At 50.8% G+C, this 14,898-nt stretch overlaps 4 protein-coding genes across 9 annotated transcripts; 2 read left to right on the top strand and 2 right to left on the bottom strand.

Annotated features, from left to right (window-relative positions):
- Positions 1 to 887: 887 nt before the first annotated feature.
- LOC122369417 (cilia- and flagella-associated protein 299-like) lies at positions 888 to 2,274 on the top strand. Its single transcript, XM_043344150.1, has one exon. It carries the CDS (start codon positions 1,213 to 1,215, stop codon positions 1,912 to 1,914), a length of 702 nt encoding a protein of 233 aa, XP_043200085.1. The 5' UTR covers positions 888 to 1,212; the 3' UTR covers positions 1,915 to 2,274.
- A 1,520-nt stretch (positions 2,275 to 3,794) lies between these two features.
- On the bottom strand, positions 3,795 to 10,102 carry LOC122369416 (39S ribosomal protein L50, mitochondrial-like). The gene is made up of 5 exons (XM_043344149.1): positions 9,881 to 10,102; positions 7,541 to 7,667; positions 6,153 to 6,358; positions 4,189 to 4,308; positions 3,795 to 3,987 (listed from the first exon to the last, which is right to left on the bottom strand). The coding sequence occupies exons 1-5, from the start codon at positions 9,939 to 9,941 to the stop codon at positions 3,866 to 3,868; spliced, it is 636 nt and encodes a 211-aa protein (XP_043200084.1). The 5' UTR covers positions 9,942 to 10,102; the 3' UTR covers positions 3,795 to 3,865.
- Positions 10,103 to 10,412: 310 nt separating this feature from the next.
- Positions 10,413 to 12,328, top strand: LOC122369413 (exosome complex component RRP40-like). 3 transcript variants are annotated; one of them, XM_043344142.1, is made up of 2 exons: positions 10,413 to 10,597; positions 11,021 to 12,328. In XM_043344142.1, exon 2 carries the CDS (start codon positions 11,051 to 11,053, stop codon positions 11,747 to 11,749), a length of 699 nt encoding a protein of 232 aa, XP_043200077.1. In that variant the 5' UTR covers positions 10,413 to 10,597; positions 11,021 to 11,050; the 3' UTR covers positions 11,750 to 12,328. The 3 variants fall into 3 exon arrangements, with proteins under 3 accessions (XP_043200077.1, XP_043200078.1, XP_043200076.1); XM_043344143.1 differs by having other exon boundaries at positions 10,414 to 10,515; XM_043344141.1 differs by having other exon boundaries at positions 10,428 to 10,454.
- LOC122369415 (Fanconi anemia core complex-associated protein 24-like) lies at positions 12,275 to 14,858 on the bottom strand. 4 transcript variants are annotated; one of them, XM_043344144.1, is made up of 3 exons: positions 14,745 to 14,858; positions 13,426 to 13,716; positions 12,275 to 13,174 (listed from the first exon to the last, which is right to left on the bottom strand). In XM_043344144.1, exons 2-3 carry the CDS (start codon positions 13,702 to 13,704, stop codon positions 12,797 to 12,799), a joined length of 657 nt encoding a protein of 218 aa, XP_043200079.1. In that variant the 5' UTR covers positions 13,705 to 13,716; positions 14,745 to 14,858; the 3' UTR covers positions 12,275 to 12,796. The 4 variants fall into 4 exon arrangements, with proteins under 4 accessions (XP_043200079.1, XP_043200082.1, XP_043200081.1 ...); XM_043344147.1 differs by having other exon boundaries at positions 13,444 to 13,716; XM_043344146.1 differs by having other exon boundaries at positions 13,426 to 13,713.
- Positions 14,859 to 14,898: the final 40 nt, after the last annotated feature.

The raw sequence follows: 14,898 nt of genomic DNA, 5'->3' as shown, positions 1-14,898 counted from the left end.
ACGTGACCTTGAGGTCATCATGTATATCATTCGATGCGTCTTGACGAGCTGAACACAATGAGACCATCTGCGCGGCTGTATCTTGTTCCTGTAAGGAGTTATTGGCAAAAAACCTTTGGTGACCTTTGATGACGTCACATGACCTTACAGCTGCCCAACAGCAAAACAGACCTCAAGGTAGTGAAGGTTGATCGTATGTGAAGTCATGTATGGTATATGGGGCCATTCCGACCCGTTTTAGTGGTAAAAACAGGGAGTTGATTTTTCCCCCATTGACTTATAATGGGGAGGTCGCGAAATTGACCTGACCTTAGGTCACCGACATCAAAATTCCGAGATATACAAATTGTAGCTACTAATGACCTAATAACATCCTGCGACTTTCAAAGGCCTCCGACATCTACTGTAGCTCTGGCACGGTGACAAAGTTGCAAAAAAAGTGACTTGAGGTTGGGTCATTCAAAGTGACCTGGTGACCTGACCTTAAAAGTTAGGAGGTTCAAACTTGCACACCATGTGTAAAATTGATGAGAGAATAGTCATACCAAATTTCGCGGCGCTACGCGCCGCGGTTTTCCCGCTATCCGCGAAAAACCTCAGGGGGGCGGATATCCGCCCCCCCCCCGTCGGTGCGCGGGTTAAAAGAGCATGCAATTGCAGGAAGTCAGACGAGATGTCCGAACTGCGAAATGCAAATGCTGTTGTTATTGCTTAAATACATATTTAAACGTTGAGACCATTTTTCGACTCTTTGCTTCATGTCGAAGTTAGAGCCATTACCTAGACACGTGCAATTTCGGTCCATGGTGCATGCCTGTCCCACCACTTCAATGAAGGATTACGTGACGGAAAACTCACGAGGTCTGAAAAGTCTCAGAATCTTGTTCGAGTTGGTTCGAGTTCGAAGAAATAGGGGTCCCAAACCAGTCCCAAACCTAATTCAATATACCCTGATCCCAAACGCATAACGAACGAAAGCCCTGAAACAGCTCGCGAGCAAATCGCCGTCCGACTCCAAGACAATCAAACCATTGCCTCATCCCACGCGCTGAAAACACATTATCCGGTCATAAATTCACAGTAAATTGGCCCAACAAACGTGCATCCGAGTCCCAACCAAGTAACAACGAGCTCCGATACTACCAATACTAGCCCGAGCGCTCCCACCACCTTGAAGACCGGGGCCGGAGCCCGCCACCCCAACCGGCCACAATGGCCAGCGAGGAGCAGCTGCAGACCGTCAACGCGGTGGCGCACTTTGAGACGTACGAGGCCTACCTGGACTCGATCGCCTCCTGGCAGGACATGTTCTACCTGGAGGACCAGACGCTGGCCCGTGCCGTCGTCGAGCTCGGCTACCGCGGCACGGCTGAGTTCATGCGCCGCAGGGAGTTCGATGAGAAGCGCGCCGAGTACGAGGCGTCCAAGGTGAGCCGCGACGCGCGTGAGGACGCCCTGGCCTCGGACGGCCTGCTGCTGGAGGACCCGCTGCTGCGCGCGCTGGCCGACCGCGAGGCGGCCAACCGCGACGGCAGCCTCACCACCGTCATCTTCCTGCGGAATCTCAACGAGCGAAACCAGGAGATCTCCGGCTACGTCGACTACGCGCAGCGGCTCAAGACGGACGACTTCTCAGAGTACTTCAGTGGCCGGGCGCGCCTGATGCCGCGGCTCAGCGATATGGCCTATTTCAACTGGAAGACGCAGCACGCGCGCTGCAACAACACGCCCAACTGGCAGGTCCTCTCAGAGAGCGTGCACGGACTGGTGTTCAAGTCGCGCCGCGACCGCAAGGTGGTGAGCGTGGACCCGCGGGTCGAGTCTCCCGGCGACAGTTCGACGCGCAGCCTGGTCTCGTCGCCCAATTACACGCAGGTGGTGCTGTATGACCACGTCATCAGACAGAAAATATAGGGGCGCAGAGACAGTCAACGCGGCCCGCCCAGACAGCCAGTGCTTGGCGGTGGTGAGAAACAATTACTGACGGTTGTAGTTGTTCGACCATGATGTCATAGCTGAAGTTTCAGTGTCTGTTTAAGAAAGTCCCTCGACCTTTTTCACACTCCCAATTGCTCTAACAATTTTCGCCTTATTTTTTAGCGAAATGCAGTACAGCTGCGCAGATAAACGAATTTTCACTAAAGTGAATGCCCAAGAAGCGTGCGAATAGACAGGGAAGGCGGAGGGCGAGCATTCTATGAAGGAAAGCAAGATAAGAAGTGCGACGTTGAGAAAACAAAGCAATGAGAGTAAAGATGGGCTCTAACTACGAAATAATGCGTTTTTTTTTCTTATTACCTACACTGTCGTACACATTCACAAAGCAAGCGCACTAGCTCTAAGACTGATATGGCTGCATTTAGTGCGGATCAGAGGGGCCGCTTGCCTGTTATCTACCGGCGCCGGACGGACGACTGACCCCCAGGGCGGACCTGCAACAGGAGAACACGCCTTTAAAATCTCTGGAGTGTAATTGAGTGATGTAATGAAGAACCAGCACTCATATAACACAAGGACAAGCACGTTAACAGTTAGGTTTAATTAACAAATTTAGTTAAAAAGAAGTGTCTGTAGCATAAACATTTCAACACAGGACCCAGTGACGGGGCCGAGTCGTTTCCCGGTATGCACGTCTGCTGCTGTAGCAAGGAAAAGATGAGCACCATCCCAGTCTTACCGGAGGTGACCCTTGAAGCCTTGCATCACGACATTAACACACGTCGTGACGCCGGAGTCGAACACTCACCTGGTCGCGAGTCCGGGCGAGGTCGTCAGTCCGCAGACGCCGGGTCCGCTCTGCAGGCAGTGGAGGTCGGTAGCTGCACTCTGCCGCTGGGTATGATACGGCACAGGCAGCGCCCGCTGTAGCCGCGTTACGTCCGAGCCCTGGTTAACGGCACGGCGCTACCCGGCGCTGCCAGGGGTTGGCGCTGGGTTTTCATAAGAATTAACCGAATCAACAAGGTTGTTTACGTTTCCATGGATACCGAGCGCCAATGCGTGGCAGCGGCGGGCAGCGGCGTGCCGTGATACAGGGCCCTGGTGCGGTAGGTGGGTTAAAGAGGAGAGCAGAACGGTCGGCAGACTCACTGACCCGTGTCAGCTATCCGAGGGAGCCACATCAAACATGTCAAATGAAACGCCCGAAAATGTAAACGGAGCAAATCTATAAATCTATATACTATATATGGCCTTGGAGCAAATGCTGGATCATTGGTAGCAAAAACTCGCACACAATATCATGCAACTGCCCCGTCTAATGAGGTGAAATTACAGGGTGTCACATCCGTTTTGCAACTGCAACGGTGATCTTCTTGTAGCACTAGGCAGAAAGCACTATTCGCCACTCGGATCGTTTGCGGATGTTGCGACGACAACTGACTGATTTCCCTTACAGAGACTGCTCACCGGGTGCTTACAGTCAGGCGCGGTGAGCAGTCGCCGTAAGAGAGGTCGGCCACAGGCTGCAGGTCACCGAACGGGTCTCGCGGCCAGAGAATGGGCCCTCAGGCGCTATTGGATTACCGAACACCGTTGTCACAGCAGAAAGTTGAACAGTCAGACCGCACCATCTCCGCCCGGCAAGGGCAGCTGTGTGTTGTTTTCGCTATTTCACGCAGCTTTCCGTGGGTTTGAGGTAAAAATAGATTTGTGACATCAGACATATAATGAAAACCAGTCCTGAGTCAAATACGTTGAAACATGTCAAGTCAATTCGACAAAAGAGTGGTCAAATACATTGATACACGTCGGGTGAGTTCGATAAAAAAATAATGAAGTAATAACCAACACCGGTATAAAGATGGTCTATATTGTCACACACAACAGACGGTACATATTACAACAGCTTGCAAAGGACTAGCGGCTACTTGTATGGCCAGGATTTGGGCGTCGCGTAGCCGCGGTACTTCTTCTTGTACTTTATAGAGGAGACCACTGTCGAACTTTTCGGGAAGGCAGTCACACCACCAAACTTAGTATCCGTTTCTGAAAGGAACCGATATTAAAAATTAAAAAGGACCCTGACAGCATTGAACATAGAAGTTATTTGACATAAGTCGCAAGCAGTATTCAAAACCTTAGATAAAGAAACCACAGGGACACCAAAGACAATTTGAGACATGTGTACTTGTACCCATGGGCTGATGATGTCAGGATTACGATGCGAAGTCGCCGGCCAGCACTCACCGGGGTGAAAGCGCAGGTACTCGAGCTGAACGTGTATGTTCTTGGGGAGTTCCTGTTCACTCAGCTGCTCCAGCGGAGTGCTGGTGGTCACCGGCTCCGAGTAGTACGAAATGACGTCACCTGAGTGAAATGAGGCGGGTGAGCGACACATGAAAATAACACCTGCATGTTAGTTCAGACACGCAGGTATTGGTTTAGCGTGGGCTTCTGTGTGTGAGTGACATGCTCGGAATTCGATTCGCATTGCATAAATCACTGTCTGCTTCCTATCGACTTTTAACGGGCAACGTACACGTTGCAATCAGTAACTTGCTTTAGAAACTTGACGATGATAACATTCGCACGAACTACTGTAGTCATCAGGGTCTATCATACACAATAAGTAGCGACTGTATTAATTGTGGCCTATCCTATCACAATTAATAGCGATGTAACGATGTCATATAGCACGCTGATGTAACGAGGCAATGTTGAATGTAAATTGTACAGTGCACCATTCACCTAGCCCGCGAGTTGCTGGGGGGGGGGCGTTAAACGCCCCCACTTTTTTCGCCGGGCCATAGCATAAAAACGGCGCGCCGCAGGCGCGCCAAATTTTTGGTACCTGTAGGGAATTGATTTAAGTCTATTGTGACAAAATTTTCAAAAAAATCGGTCGGAAAATTTTTGAAATATCGAGGTTTTAGTGACGTCATGATTTCTGAGTTTTCGACCAAAAACGGCATATGTTCAAAAAATCATATAAAATCACAGAATAGACATACAGACATGCCGTAAACGGCATTAGACTGCCAATACCATGAACAATCAAATGGCTATCTTCGATTATTGATTATCGTTTCCGCATTTTCCAAAATCTTGACTGAATCTTGGCAATTTCTCGTGACTACTTCACGACCATGATACATACATTTCTTAAATTGAACTTTTTGAGCCAAACACGTACACATATGATAAAATGAATGTCACCATCGTGTTCTACGCCCCAAATTACCCATAAAACATGTGTCACAGGCTGCGAATATCAGTTTTGATTTTCGGGGATATGTGCCTACCCGGTTGACCTGACCTTGACCTGACCTATGCTTAACTGACCCCTACATGGGGCTGACACTCTTGTAGGCCTTATATGATGGATTGTGCACCGTTTTGACAGAGTTTATGACGAGAGGCGCTCATTGCGAAGTCTTGAAGTCCATGCTACTGAAAGCCCGATTTCAGGTGTTTGACCTGACCTTGACCCGACCTGTGACCTCAAAATTCAACTTTAAAGTACTCATCTGAAGCGTCTCGTCGCGTTCTTTCGTTTGCCGCCTCGTGTGTTTCGCTGCGCCTATTGGTTCTCGAGTTATCGGCTGGGGGCGTTTAACGCCCCCCCCCCCAGCAAACGGTGGGTGGCGAAATACCCCAGCAACTGCCGGGCTAGCGTGGTCACGTTGTGCAGCACCACTCACCTAGCGTGGCGATGTTGTGCAGCACTACTCACCCAGCGTTGTGTGTACAGCACCACTCACCCAGCGTTGTGTGTGCACTGTGCAGCACCACTCACCCAGCGTTGTGATGTTTTACAGCACCACTCACCCCGGCGTGGCGATGTTGTGCAGCAGTAGCACCACTCACCCAGCGTGGTGATGTTGTGCAGCACCACTCACCCAGCGTGGTGATGTTGTGCAGCACACACTCACCCAGCGTTGTGCTGTTATGCAGCAGCACTCACTCAGCGTTGTGTGTACAGCACCACTCACCCAGCGCAGCGTTGTGATGTTGTGCAGCACCACTCACCCAGTGTGGTGATGTTGTGCAGCACCACTCACCCGCGTTTGTGTACGGCACCACTCACCCAGCGTGGTGATGTTTTACAGCACCACTCACTCACCCAGCGTTGTGTGTGCAGCACCACTCACCCAGCGTGGTGTGTGCAGCACCACTCACCCAGCGTGGTGATGTTGTGCAGCACCACTCACCCAGCGTGGTGATGTTGTGCAGCTGGCTGTTGGTGACGTGGTGCCCCAGCCGGTCGGCGCAGGCCGTCAGCAGCCGGTGTTTGGCGGCCAGGTCTCCGACGGCCGTGTGGGCGCCGGCGGCGGGACCCAGCACCGCCCGGAACACCTCCGACAGCTGTGAGTGGACGTCCACCGGCGGCTGGTACGGCCGCGACGGCCGCCGGTGGCTGCCGGCGGACAGATGTCAAGGATCAGCGGGGCGACAGAAAGCTGGCCGCAGGGGGAGGGGGGCAGATATCAGGTGTCAGAGGGGCGACAGACGGCCGGCCGCCGGTGGGGTGGCTGCCCGAGGAGGGGGGGGGGGGGGGGCAAGCTTCAGATATCAGGGGGGGCGACAGATAGCCGGCCGCCGGTGGCTGCCGGGGTGGGGGGGAGGGGCAAACATCAGATAGGTACCAGAGGGACGCGAGATAGAGCACAGTGACAGATGACAAGTAACATGAGTGGTTGGCAGTGTAAAAGGGACAGGGACAGGTGACAGGGAAAAGACACTGAGCAAGTGATGAGGCAGGTGACACGAACAGGTGACATGGTGACCTGGCAGAGAGAGGTGTCAGGAACAGAGCACAAGACTACATGACAGGGATAGATGGCACAAACTGGTCACAGGAAAGGTGACATAGACAGGTGACAGGGTCAGGTGACAGGTCACAGGACAGGTGACAAGGCAGGTGACAGGGTCAGGTGACATGTCACAAAACAGGTGACATAGACAGGTGACAGGGCCAGGTAACATGTCACAGAACAGGTGACAGGGCCAGGTGACATGTCACAGAACAGGTGACAGGGCCAGGTAACAGGTCACAGAACAGGTGACAGGGCCAGGTGACATGTCACAGAACAGGTGACATAGACAGGTGACAGGGCCAGGTGACATGAACAGATGACATGGTCAGGTGATAGGGACAGATGCTAGGGACTGGTGACAAAGACTGGGTAAGGAGGAACAGGTAACAGGACAGGACAGGGGACAGGACCAGTGACTGAACAGATGACAGGGATAGGTGATAGGTGTCAGGACAAGCAACAAGAATGGGTGATGGGGACCATGGTGACAGTGACAGGTGACAGGACAGGTGACAGACACCAGACAGGGACAGGGATGGGGTGAAAACTGACAGTGATATGAAGATAATGACAAGGGTGACAGCCAGATGACAGGGCATGGATAGAAGACAGAGATGTGGTGACAGTTGACAGGGACATGTGACAGGGAAATATGACAAGTACAGGGACAAATGATACTGATGGGGGGGGGGGGGCAGATTACAGGGTACTCACCAGCTAAAATCTAAAATGGGGATATTCATCTTTCAAAATTTTGACAAAGTCATATTCTTCTGTTTCACCTGTTGGTGTTGGCCCACTTCAATTCATCAGGCCAAAACAGTGTTTCAGGGAATCTCTGGTCATCCTTTGGAACTTGAGCCTCGATGCCCTTCACCTGCACTGCTGGCAGATCATTTTCAGGAAAGCCTGAAAAAATTTGAAGGGTGAAGTAGCAAACACTTCATTGCCCTGGCCTCCATCAGAATATTTTGAACACAGCAGGCAGTCAGTGGTCGGTACTGGGTAGGTACCTACCCAAGGATCAATCGTCAATATTTAATTACAATTTGCCACATGATTTCTAAATGAACTTTAAAATATGATGAAGACCTTCAAAAAATATATCAATCAAAATAACCGAACAAAACTCTGTTTGTGCGATTTTGCTTTGATTTAACCCAGATCTGCCCAGAACAAAAATGTTTTCAGATTTTTTTGTATCGCTGGTTTTGGGGTACTTTTGAATCACATTGCTTACCAGCATGTGTCATTTGTTGTTGGCTGTACTCGTTTTGTCGGAAATTGCCGTATCATATATGATACGCTGGGCATTTTCGCACTTTTATGGCACCTTAACGAGCCTTTGCATTTGCCTATAATTTTACTTGTGAAAACGTCTCAGAATTGCCAGCTTTGAGTTTATTTGTAATAATGACACCAAGGAAACAGTAAATCGTTATTGACCATACCCATAGATACCTATAGGTAAGTAGGTCAACTAGTGCTTTCTGACATAATGCTTACTTTTGGGGCTGGAAGGTATCAAATACAATTTCCGTGGCCAGTTCTTCACTAATAGACAGTAACTTACCAATTAACGTCTGTCTTCAAGTCACTGGGACTTATCTTGGCAGAGAATCTAGACATTCCAGTGGTGGATGACCATGTTGATGGAGATGATGTCTTCGTAAAAACCACCGGAGGCGTCCTAAGACACGTACGAATACTCTAGTGATAATGAGGATGTCACAAGAAAACGTGATATCAACCGTCATCCTGCTCCGTAGCTGAATGCTCGGGCCGAGGTGCGAGGAAGAGAAACTTTCCGGGGCACTATTCCGACGGAAAACGTCTCGAAGACCTTCAGAGATGCGAGGTAAAGCGGAAACGTTGCTGGCCCAGCGTCAGAGCTCAGGAAGGTCTCGAAGCAAAGAGACGAAAGATCTGAAGTGGAAGCAAGGGCACTGTCCTGTGATCGTCTTCACCAGTATGCATCTTTCAGGCTTCGAGTCACACAATACCGTGATTCCTCTCTGAATGAGACATCCCTTCCTTTATACATGACGAAGTCCTCAAGCTCGTCCGGAAGGTCATGGTGTTTCACGCTTTTGACATCGTCGAAGTCTGACCTCGAGTTCTCTGACACTATAAACAAAAAGGACAAGATATCCTCCTTCGTGACACTGCACTCGACCTCAGACTTCAGGCACGTGCTCCATTTAGACTTATGGATGTGTTCCCTTTTGCCCACTTTTCATGTCGCTTCAAGGACCTTCTCGACTTCTGTTGCTGGGATGCAACAACGACGCTGCTTAACCATGCATCTCTGAAGGTCTCCGAGACGTCTTCTTTCTCGGAATCGCGTTTCGGAAAGTTTATTCTTCCTTGCACACTGGCCCTAACACACAGCTGCCGAGCAGGATGCCGGTTGAGGTCACGTTCTTCCGTGACATCCTCATCATCACCAGAGTACTCGTCCGTGTCGTAGGACGCCTCCGATGGTTTTACCAAGACGTCACCTCCATCAACATCGTCATCCACCACTAGAATGTCTAGAATTTGCTCCGAGGTGACCGGAAAACATGCGGATTAGGGACAAGTAATTGTGTAGGCTAATGTGAGAAACTGCCCACCGTATCATATATGATACGAATATGTTGTTATCATTCCTGACACGCCAGCTTTGGCGCAAGAATGTATTCAACCACCTGGTGTGTGAGCTTGAACATTTGGTACTATGCTGCCACAAAATTGAGCAGTTTGGCAGAAAGCACTAGTTAGCATACTAACGTCGGCATTATTGGGTCTGGTAAATTACGACTTCTGTGGGCAGCTGTTTTTGTTTAATCATGCTACACGGAAAATATATGAAATATAGAAAAGGTTACCCACTCTAGAAATAGTACACACGACTGACAACACAACATCACAAAATAAAGTTTCGGCGTCTTTCGGATGGAAGTCGGTTGCCTAGCAACGGTCGAGCGACTCATCGTATCATAAATGATACGGTGGGCAGATCTGGGTTAAACTGATACTGATGTGAGTTAAATACATTTGATATTAATCTTAATAAGTTAAGATGCATGCTTCCACGTTAATACATAACTGAATTATTTTTCAATATGGACGCGACATACCTTCTGAATAAATGAGACAGAATTCCTCACATTTCCCACAGGTCGTATCCAATTCTGACATCGATGAAGCGCCATAGATTTACAAATGCTAGATAACTTTCTCTGAAAAACTAATGTACAAATAATCACTTTACTTCACTGAATCAGCGTTCAAATCTCATAAATTGTAAACTCACACCCTTGCTCACTCAATTCTTCGCTTTACTGCATGCAATGTTGACTGACAACATGCGAATCAACAAGTCCGTTCAGTGGTAGACCGATAGCAGTTTCGGTTGCTCTGAAATGACGTCAACGTACATTTTCTCCAATAATGTTTTGAATATTTTCAGATGTTGGCTAATTTTATTGACAAAACTATCAAATAAGGTAATAGAAAACATAATTTGCAAAAATATTTGTTATTGATAGGTATTTATTTAAAAAAAAAAACAGCATTAACAGACATTGGGTTGAACGCTGAACTACCGCTGAACAGGAATATCCAAGATTAGTGAAACTGGCGCAGGTGGGACAGTTATAACAACGAGTTCGTATGCTTATTTCGCAAATTGAAATGTGGAATGCTACGGAAGTTAGCGAGTGTTTAGCTGTTGGATGTGGTCCTTTCCGAGCAGCTTTACACTCCTTTGGGTGTGCGTTTGTTTGGTTTTGATCATTTTCAGCTAGAATATCATTTGTCATTTGCTAGCAGATAATTTTGGCTTCTAAGTAGCCGTAAGTGCACTCTAAACCATCCTTACTACCTTTAGGGCCTTGATCCTATTCCTAACTCACTCCAGTGGCCATGCCCCCTGACTAGCACGACATGTAGTAAATTCAATATATCGTCAGTCAGCACTCAGCAGTGCATGATCGAGAATCGTGTATCATCAGCATTTTTAAGCTTGCACACTGACAGATTCCAGGGGGCATTCGGGGTAGATGCCCCCCCCCCATCATGCACAGTGTCATGATAATATAGGTATGTCCACCAATGACCACTGTGACCACCATGCCATATGTGGATGGTCCATGATTGTGATGATACTTCAAACATACATACATGCACAGTGCCGTAGACTGTCTGGATCTGCCTAAGAGTGTGCACAGCTGTTTTCATAAGTTTTTTTTTAACTTGCCCCTCCCCACCTGTTTCAGACACCATCAGATATCCTCCAGCATAGCAAGATGGCCTCCCCAGAGGGACTGGAGTTTGTTCTGCCAGGTGATGTGATTGAGGCCGAGGATGACGTGGACCTGGGCCCGGGACTGCGGCGTGATCCACGTGGCTGCGTGGTCCTCCAGCCCGGCGTGCACCGGTTCCGGGCGCCGCGCACCCACTGGGTGGACACACACTGCCGCCGGTACGTGCCCGTCCGGGGACAGTGCGTCATCGGCACCGTGACCGCGCGCGCCGGCGACTTTTTCCGGGTGGACATCGGCGCTCACGAACCGGCCGTGCTCTCCTACTTGTCCTTCGAGGGCGCCACCAAGAAGAACCGTCCGAACGTGCAGGTGGGCGACCTGGTGCTGGCGCGCCTGCTGGTCGCCAACAAGGACATGGAGCCGGAACTGGTGTGCGTCAACTCCAAGGGCCGCGCCGAGGGCCTCGGCGTGCTGGCCGCGGAGGGAGCGCTCGACTTCCGCGTGCCGCTGCACGTGTGCCGCAAGGTGCTGTCGCCGCTGTGCGGCCTGCTGGGCCGGCTGGGCTCCGAGCTGCGCTTCGAGATGGCCGTGGGGATGAACGGCCGCGTGTGGGCGCGCAGCGACAGCCTGCGGTACACGGCGGCCGTGGCGGCCGCCATCTGCGCCTGCGAGCACATGGACGAGCAGCAGATCGCGGCCATGTGCCGGGACATCACCGCCGCCGCGCACCAGAACCGGTGAGGGATAGCGAGGGTCCGGGCCGCGCAGATGTGAACGTCTGAACCAACAGTGGAAGAACTTGACCGTCTGAGTGGGAACCGGTGCATTCGTGTTTGTGCGGACCGTGGAACGTGGTTACTCTGACGCCGTCCAGGCCATGCAGAGAACTGTGGTTACCGTCGCAGTGAGCCGACGGGTCTATTCCATCACCGAGCTATCACCGCCAAGTCTTTTACGAACTCAAATGGGCCGATGGTCTCTGGTCATGGCTGGCCCCGACTGTGGCGTCGACTGAGCCCCCGCTGACACCGCCGACCGGTGAGCTGTCGGCGTCGGGTCTCCCGTGGAGCACTACGGATGATCAGGGAAGGCTGGTGTGAATACGCGCTGTGCGGACTGTTTCACGCAAGTGTGGGTAAGATGTCTCGTTATAGCCGTGATGTGATTGTTCATAGGCGTCATTCAGCTATCGTGAGATGCTGCGAGTCATTGGTCATAAAAACGGTACATAAAAAATCCATTATCTTCCAAAGACTTAAAGATTTGTTGATATGCATCGCATTTCATTCATTGAGCTCAATACATCTCCGAAGAATGCTGTTACGTATGGTGCGGACCCGCGTGCTGAGATACGCTCAAAGTAAGAAACTTGGATAGAAATGCGTAAAGTAGGTACCTAACGCATGGTCGGTACTGGCACGATACGAGAACCTATCACATGGCATCACTTGAACGGTTAAAAACATAATCACTCACTGACACAAGTTACGTTTACAGCAATTGAACGCATGCCGCGCTATACGTCGTGGGAACAGACGTGTGTACTATTCTTATGCATCGTAGGCGAAAACAGTAGAGTTCATCGAGATACCGCCGACTCGATTAAATTATTTAGCACTATTTCACAGCCTGAGTGAACGCTCCGTTCGCGGTCGGTCACCGCTCCAGTTCACCGGTCAGACAGCCGTGCCGTCAGCCATTGAAGAACTGGTGCACGGACCTGAGCACGATCTCTGCTAATAGCCGTGCCGTCAGCCGTTGAAGAGCTGATCTGGTCCCAGTCAACTGTCAGCCGTTGAAGAACTGGTGCACGGTCTGCGCCAGGGCCGGGCCCAGCAGCGGCGCCAGCTGCTCGGCCGCCGCCGCGCTCAGCGCCGCTAGCGAGCCGAACTGGGCCAGCAGCGCGTCCGCCTTCTTGGCGCCCAGTCCGGGCACGGCAGTGAGCGCGGCGGCCACCCGGCGCGCCGCGGGCGGCTCGTCGGCCGGCCGGCCCGCCAGCGGCTGCGGCGCGCCGCGCTCGGCCGCCGCCGCCAGCTCTGCCAGCAGCTGCGGCAGCTCGGCCAGCGAGCCGACCGGCAGCGCGGCCAGTCGCAGCTCGAGCGCCGCCTCCAGCTGCAGCTCGGACCAGGGCGCCGCCGTCACCGGCGTCCGCTCCAGCACGGCCACCTGGCGGCCAGCAGCAGGGACGGCCGGTCACAGGGCGGGCGGGGCCTCCTCACCGGCCGGGCGGTCGGAGATGGGCAGTGACGGAACGATATGACGAACACAGGTCACATCACAACACTTTGTGACTGCAACAAAGTATTGTGTGAACAGTGGGAGGAAAGCACAAGGCAAACACTGCATAGTGCATGTACAGCATGCCCAAAGCTGTATTGTGTGTAGCCGCAGCGTAAAACCGAAGACAGCGATCTGACCTTGTGCGGCATGCTTGCCTGCGCCAGTGTCACCAGCCGCCGGCGGCAGAGCTGTGGGCTCATCAGGTCGCGCTCGGTGAGCAGCAGCACGGCCGTATCCGACGCCGGGAGGAAGTCGGCCACTCCCAGCCGGTCCGAGAACAGGGGCCGCAGCGTGCCGGCGCGCAGCACGGCCGCCAGCTCGGAGCCCTGCCAGCGCAGCGACACCAGCACCCGGCCGGGCGGCACCGGCTGCGGCCGCGGCGGGCTGGAGGCCTGCGTCAGCGGCGCGCCAGACATCGCAGCGGCCTGCTGTGCCGGAGACATCAGATATCAGTACTTCATCTACCTTGGAGCTACCTAACAAGACAGCCACAAGACAGTGACAGGCTGGCTTCCAGCAAAACATTTTGATTAGCACTACTAAATAAGATGTATCTTTAAAATTATAATAATTAACAAAACCCAGTGATTCTTACTAACTGAAGTCTGGATGCTGGATTGCTGTTTCAATGCTCAAAGTTTTTTCTTCAAAGATGTGTTTCAACATTTTTTAAGAATGAATTCCCAATTCCCATAGCAAGGAGTGTGGAGCACACACATGACACAGTGCAGGAGTCAGGACACAGTACTCTTTGCACACTGTTGAAAAGAAAATTCTGACCAACACAGACCACACACTGGAGATATTTATCTATACCATTAAAAACCTGACACTGCAAGTTCAGTGACTTAGCTACAGGGTTGATAGGTAGGGTCCAACTCCAGGCATACAATTGACTCATTATTTTTTTTTAACCTAAAACAATTGAAGTCACAGATTGGTTTTGTTGCCATGCTTGGTGTACAATTTGTTTAATGATTAACAATTCAAAATTGAGAGACACATGGCATATCTATGTTATTCATTGTATATTTATCATGTCTCTGATCAACTGATAACAGAAAAACCATCAAGCCATTATTCACTTTGTCTAGAAAAAAATACCTACCAAGCAAGGTAACGGTGTGGCAGGCGTCACTTTGGCGACACCTGCGCCTGCCCCACCGTTACCCCAAGGCCCAAGCAGTTACATACCAAGGGCTGTACATAAGCACCTACAAACTTGAATGCTTTCAATCTTTCATATTGATCTTGATCTTGATCTACTGATTGTGATTGTATATAGGATCTTGCTACTGATGGGTAAAATGTTTCAGCTTTGAATCCAACAGCGGTAACAGTAAGCAAACAATAAGTTGAAGTCAGTGAAGTTGACTTAACCACTTCGACTTATAGTAGGCCGGCAAGGATGAAGAGATGAAACCCTCATTATATTCTACATTGAAAAGCAATTTACCTGAAATCGTCCAACGCAAGGCCGTATATCAACGATGTTACAAAAATATGAATTGAAATATAAACAAAAAGAGCGAGAAAAACCCACAATAAAGCCTGATGATGATGACGAAAATCAAAATTAATTTTAGCTGTCGCGCCTTGTGCGCCACATT

This window comes from Amphibalanus amphitrite, unplaced genomic scaffold (assembly GCF_019059575.1).
Source record: "Amphibalanus amphitrite isolate SeventyFive unplaced genomic scaffold, NRLGWU_Aamphi_draft 001033F_arrow, whole genome shotgun sequence".
Classification (NCBI taxonomy): Eukaryota; Metazoa; Arthropoda; class Thecostraca; order Balanomorpha; family Balanidae; genus Amphibalanus; species Amphibalanus amphitrite.
The sequence above is the reverse complement of the archived record's forward strand: the minus strand, read 5'-3'. Positions and strand labels throughout refer to the sequence as shown.

Coding starts and splice junctions, on each gene's coding strand:
- LOC122369415 (XM_043344144.1), bottom strand. CDS start 13,704: ATGTCTGGCGCGCCGCTGACGCAGGCCTCCAGCCCGCCGCGGCCGCAG. Junction 13,175..13,425: donor AGGCAAGCATGCCGCACAAG/GTCAGATCGCTG, acceptor GCTGGCCGCCAG/GTGGCCGTGCTGGAGCGGAC.
- LOC122369416 (XM_043344149.1), bottom strand. CDS start 9,941: ATGTCAGAATTGGATACGACCTGTGGGAAATGTGAGGAATTCTGTCTC. Junction 7,668..9,880: donor CTGTCTCATTTATTCAGAAG/GTATGTCGCGTC, acceptor AAATTTTTTCAG/GCTTTCCTGAAAATGATCTG. Junction 4,309..6,152: donor GCACAACATCACCACGCTGG/GTGAGTGGTGCT, acceptor CATTTCACTCAG/GTGACGTCATTTCGTACTAC.
- LOC122369417 (XM_043344150.1), top strand. CDS start 1,213: ATGGCCAGCGAGGAGCAGCTGCAGACCGTCAACGCGGTGGCGCACTTT.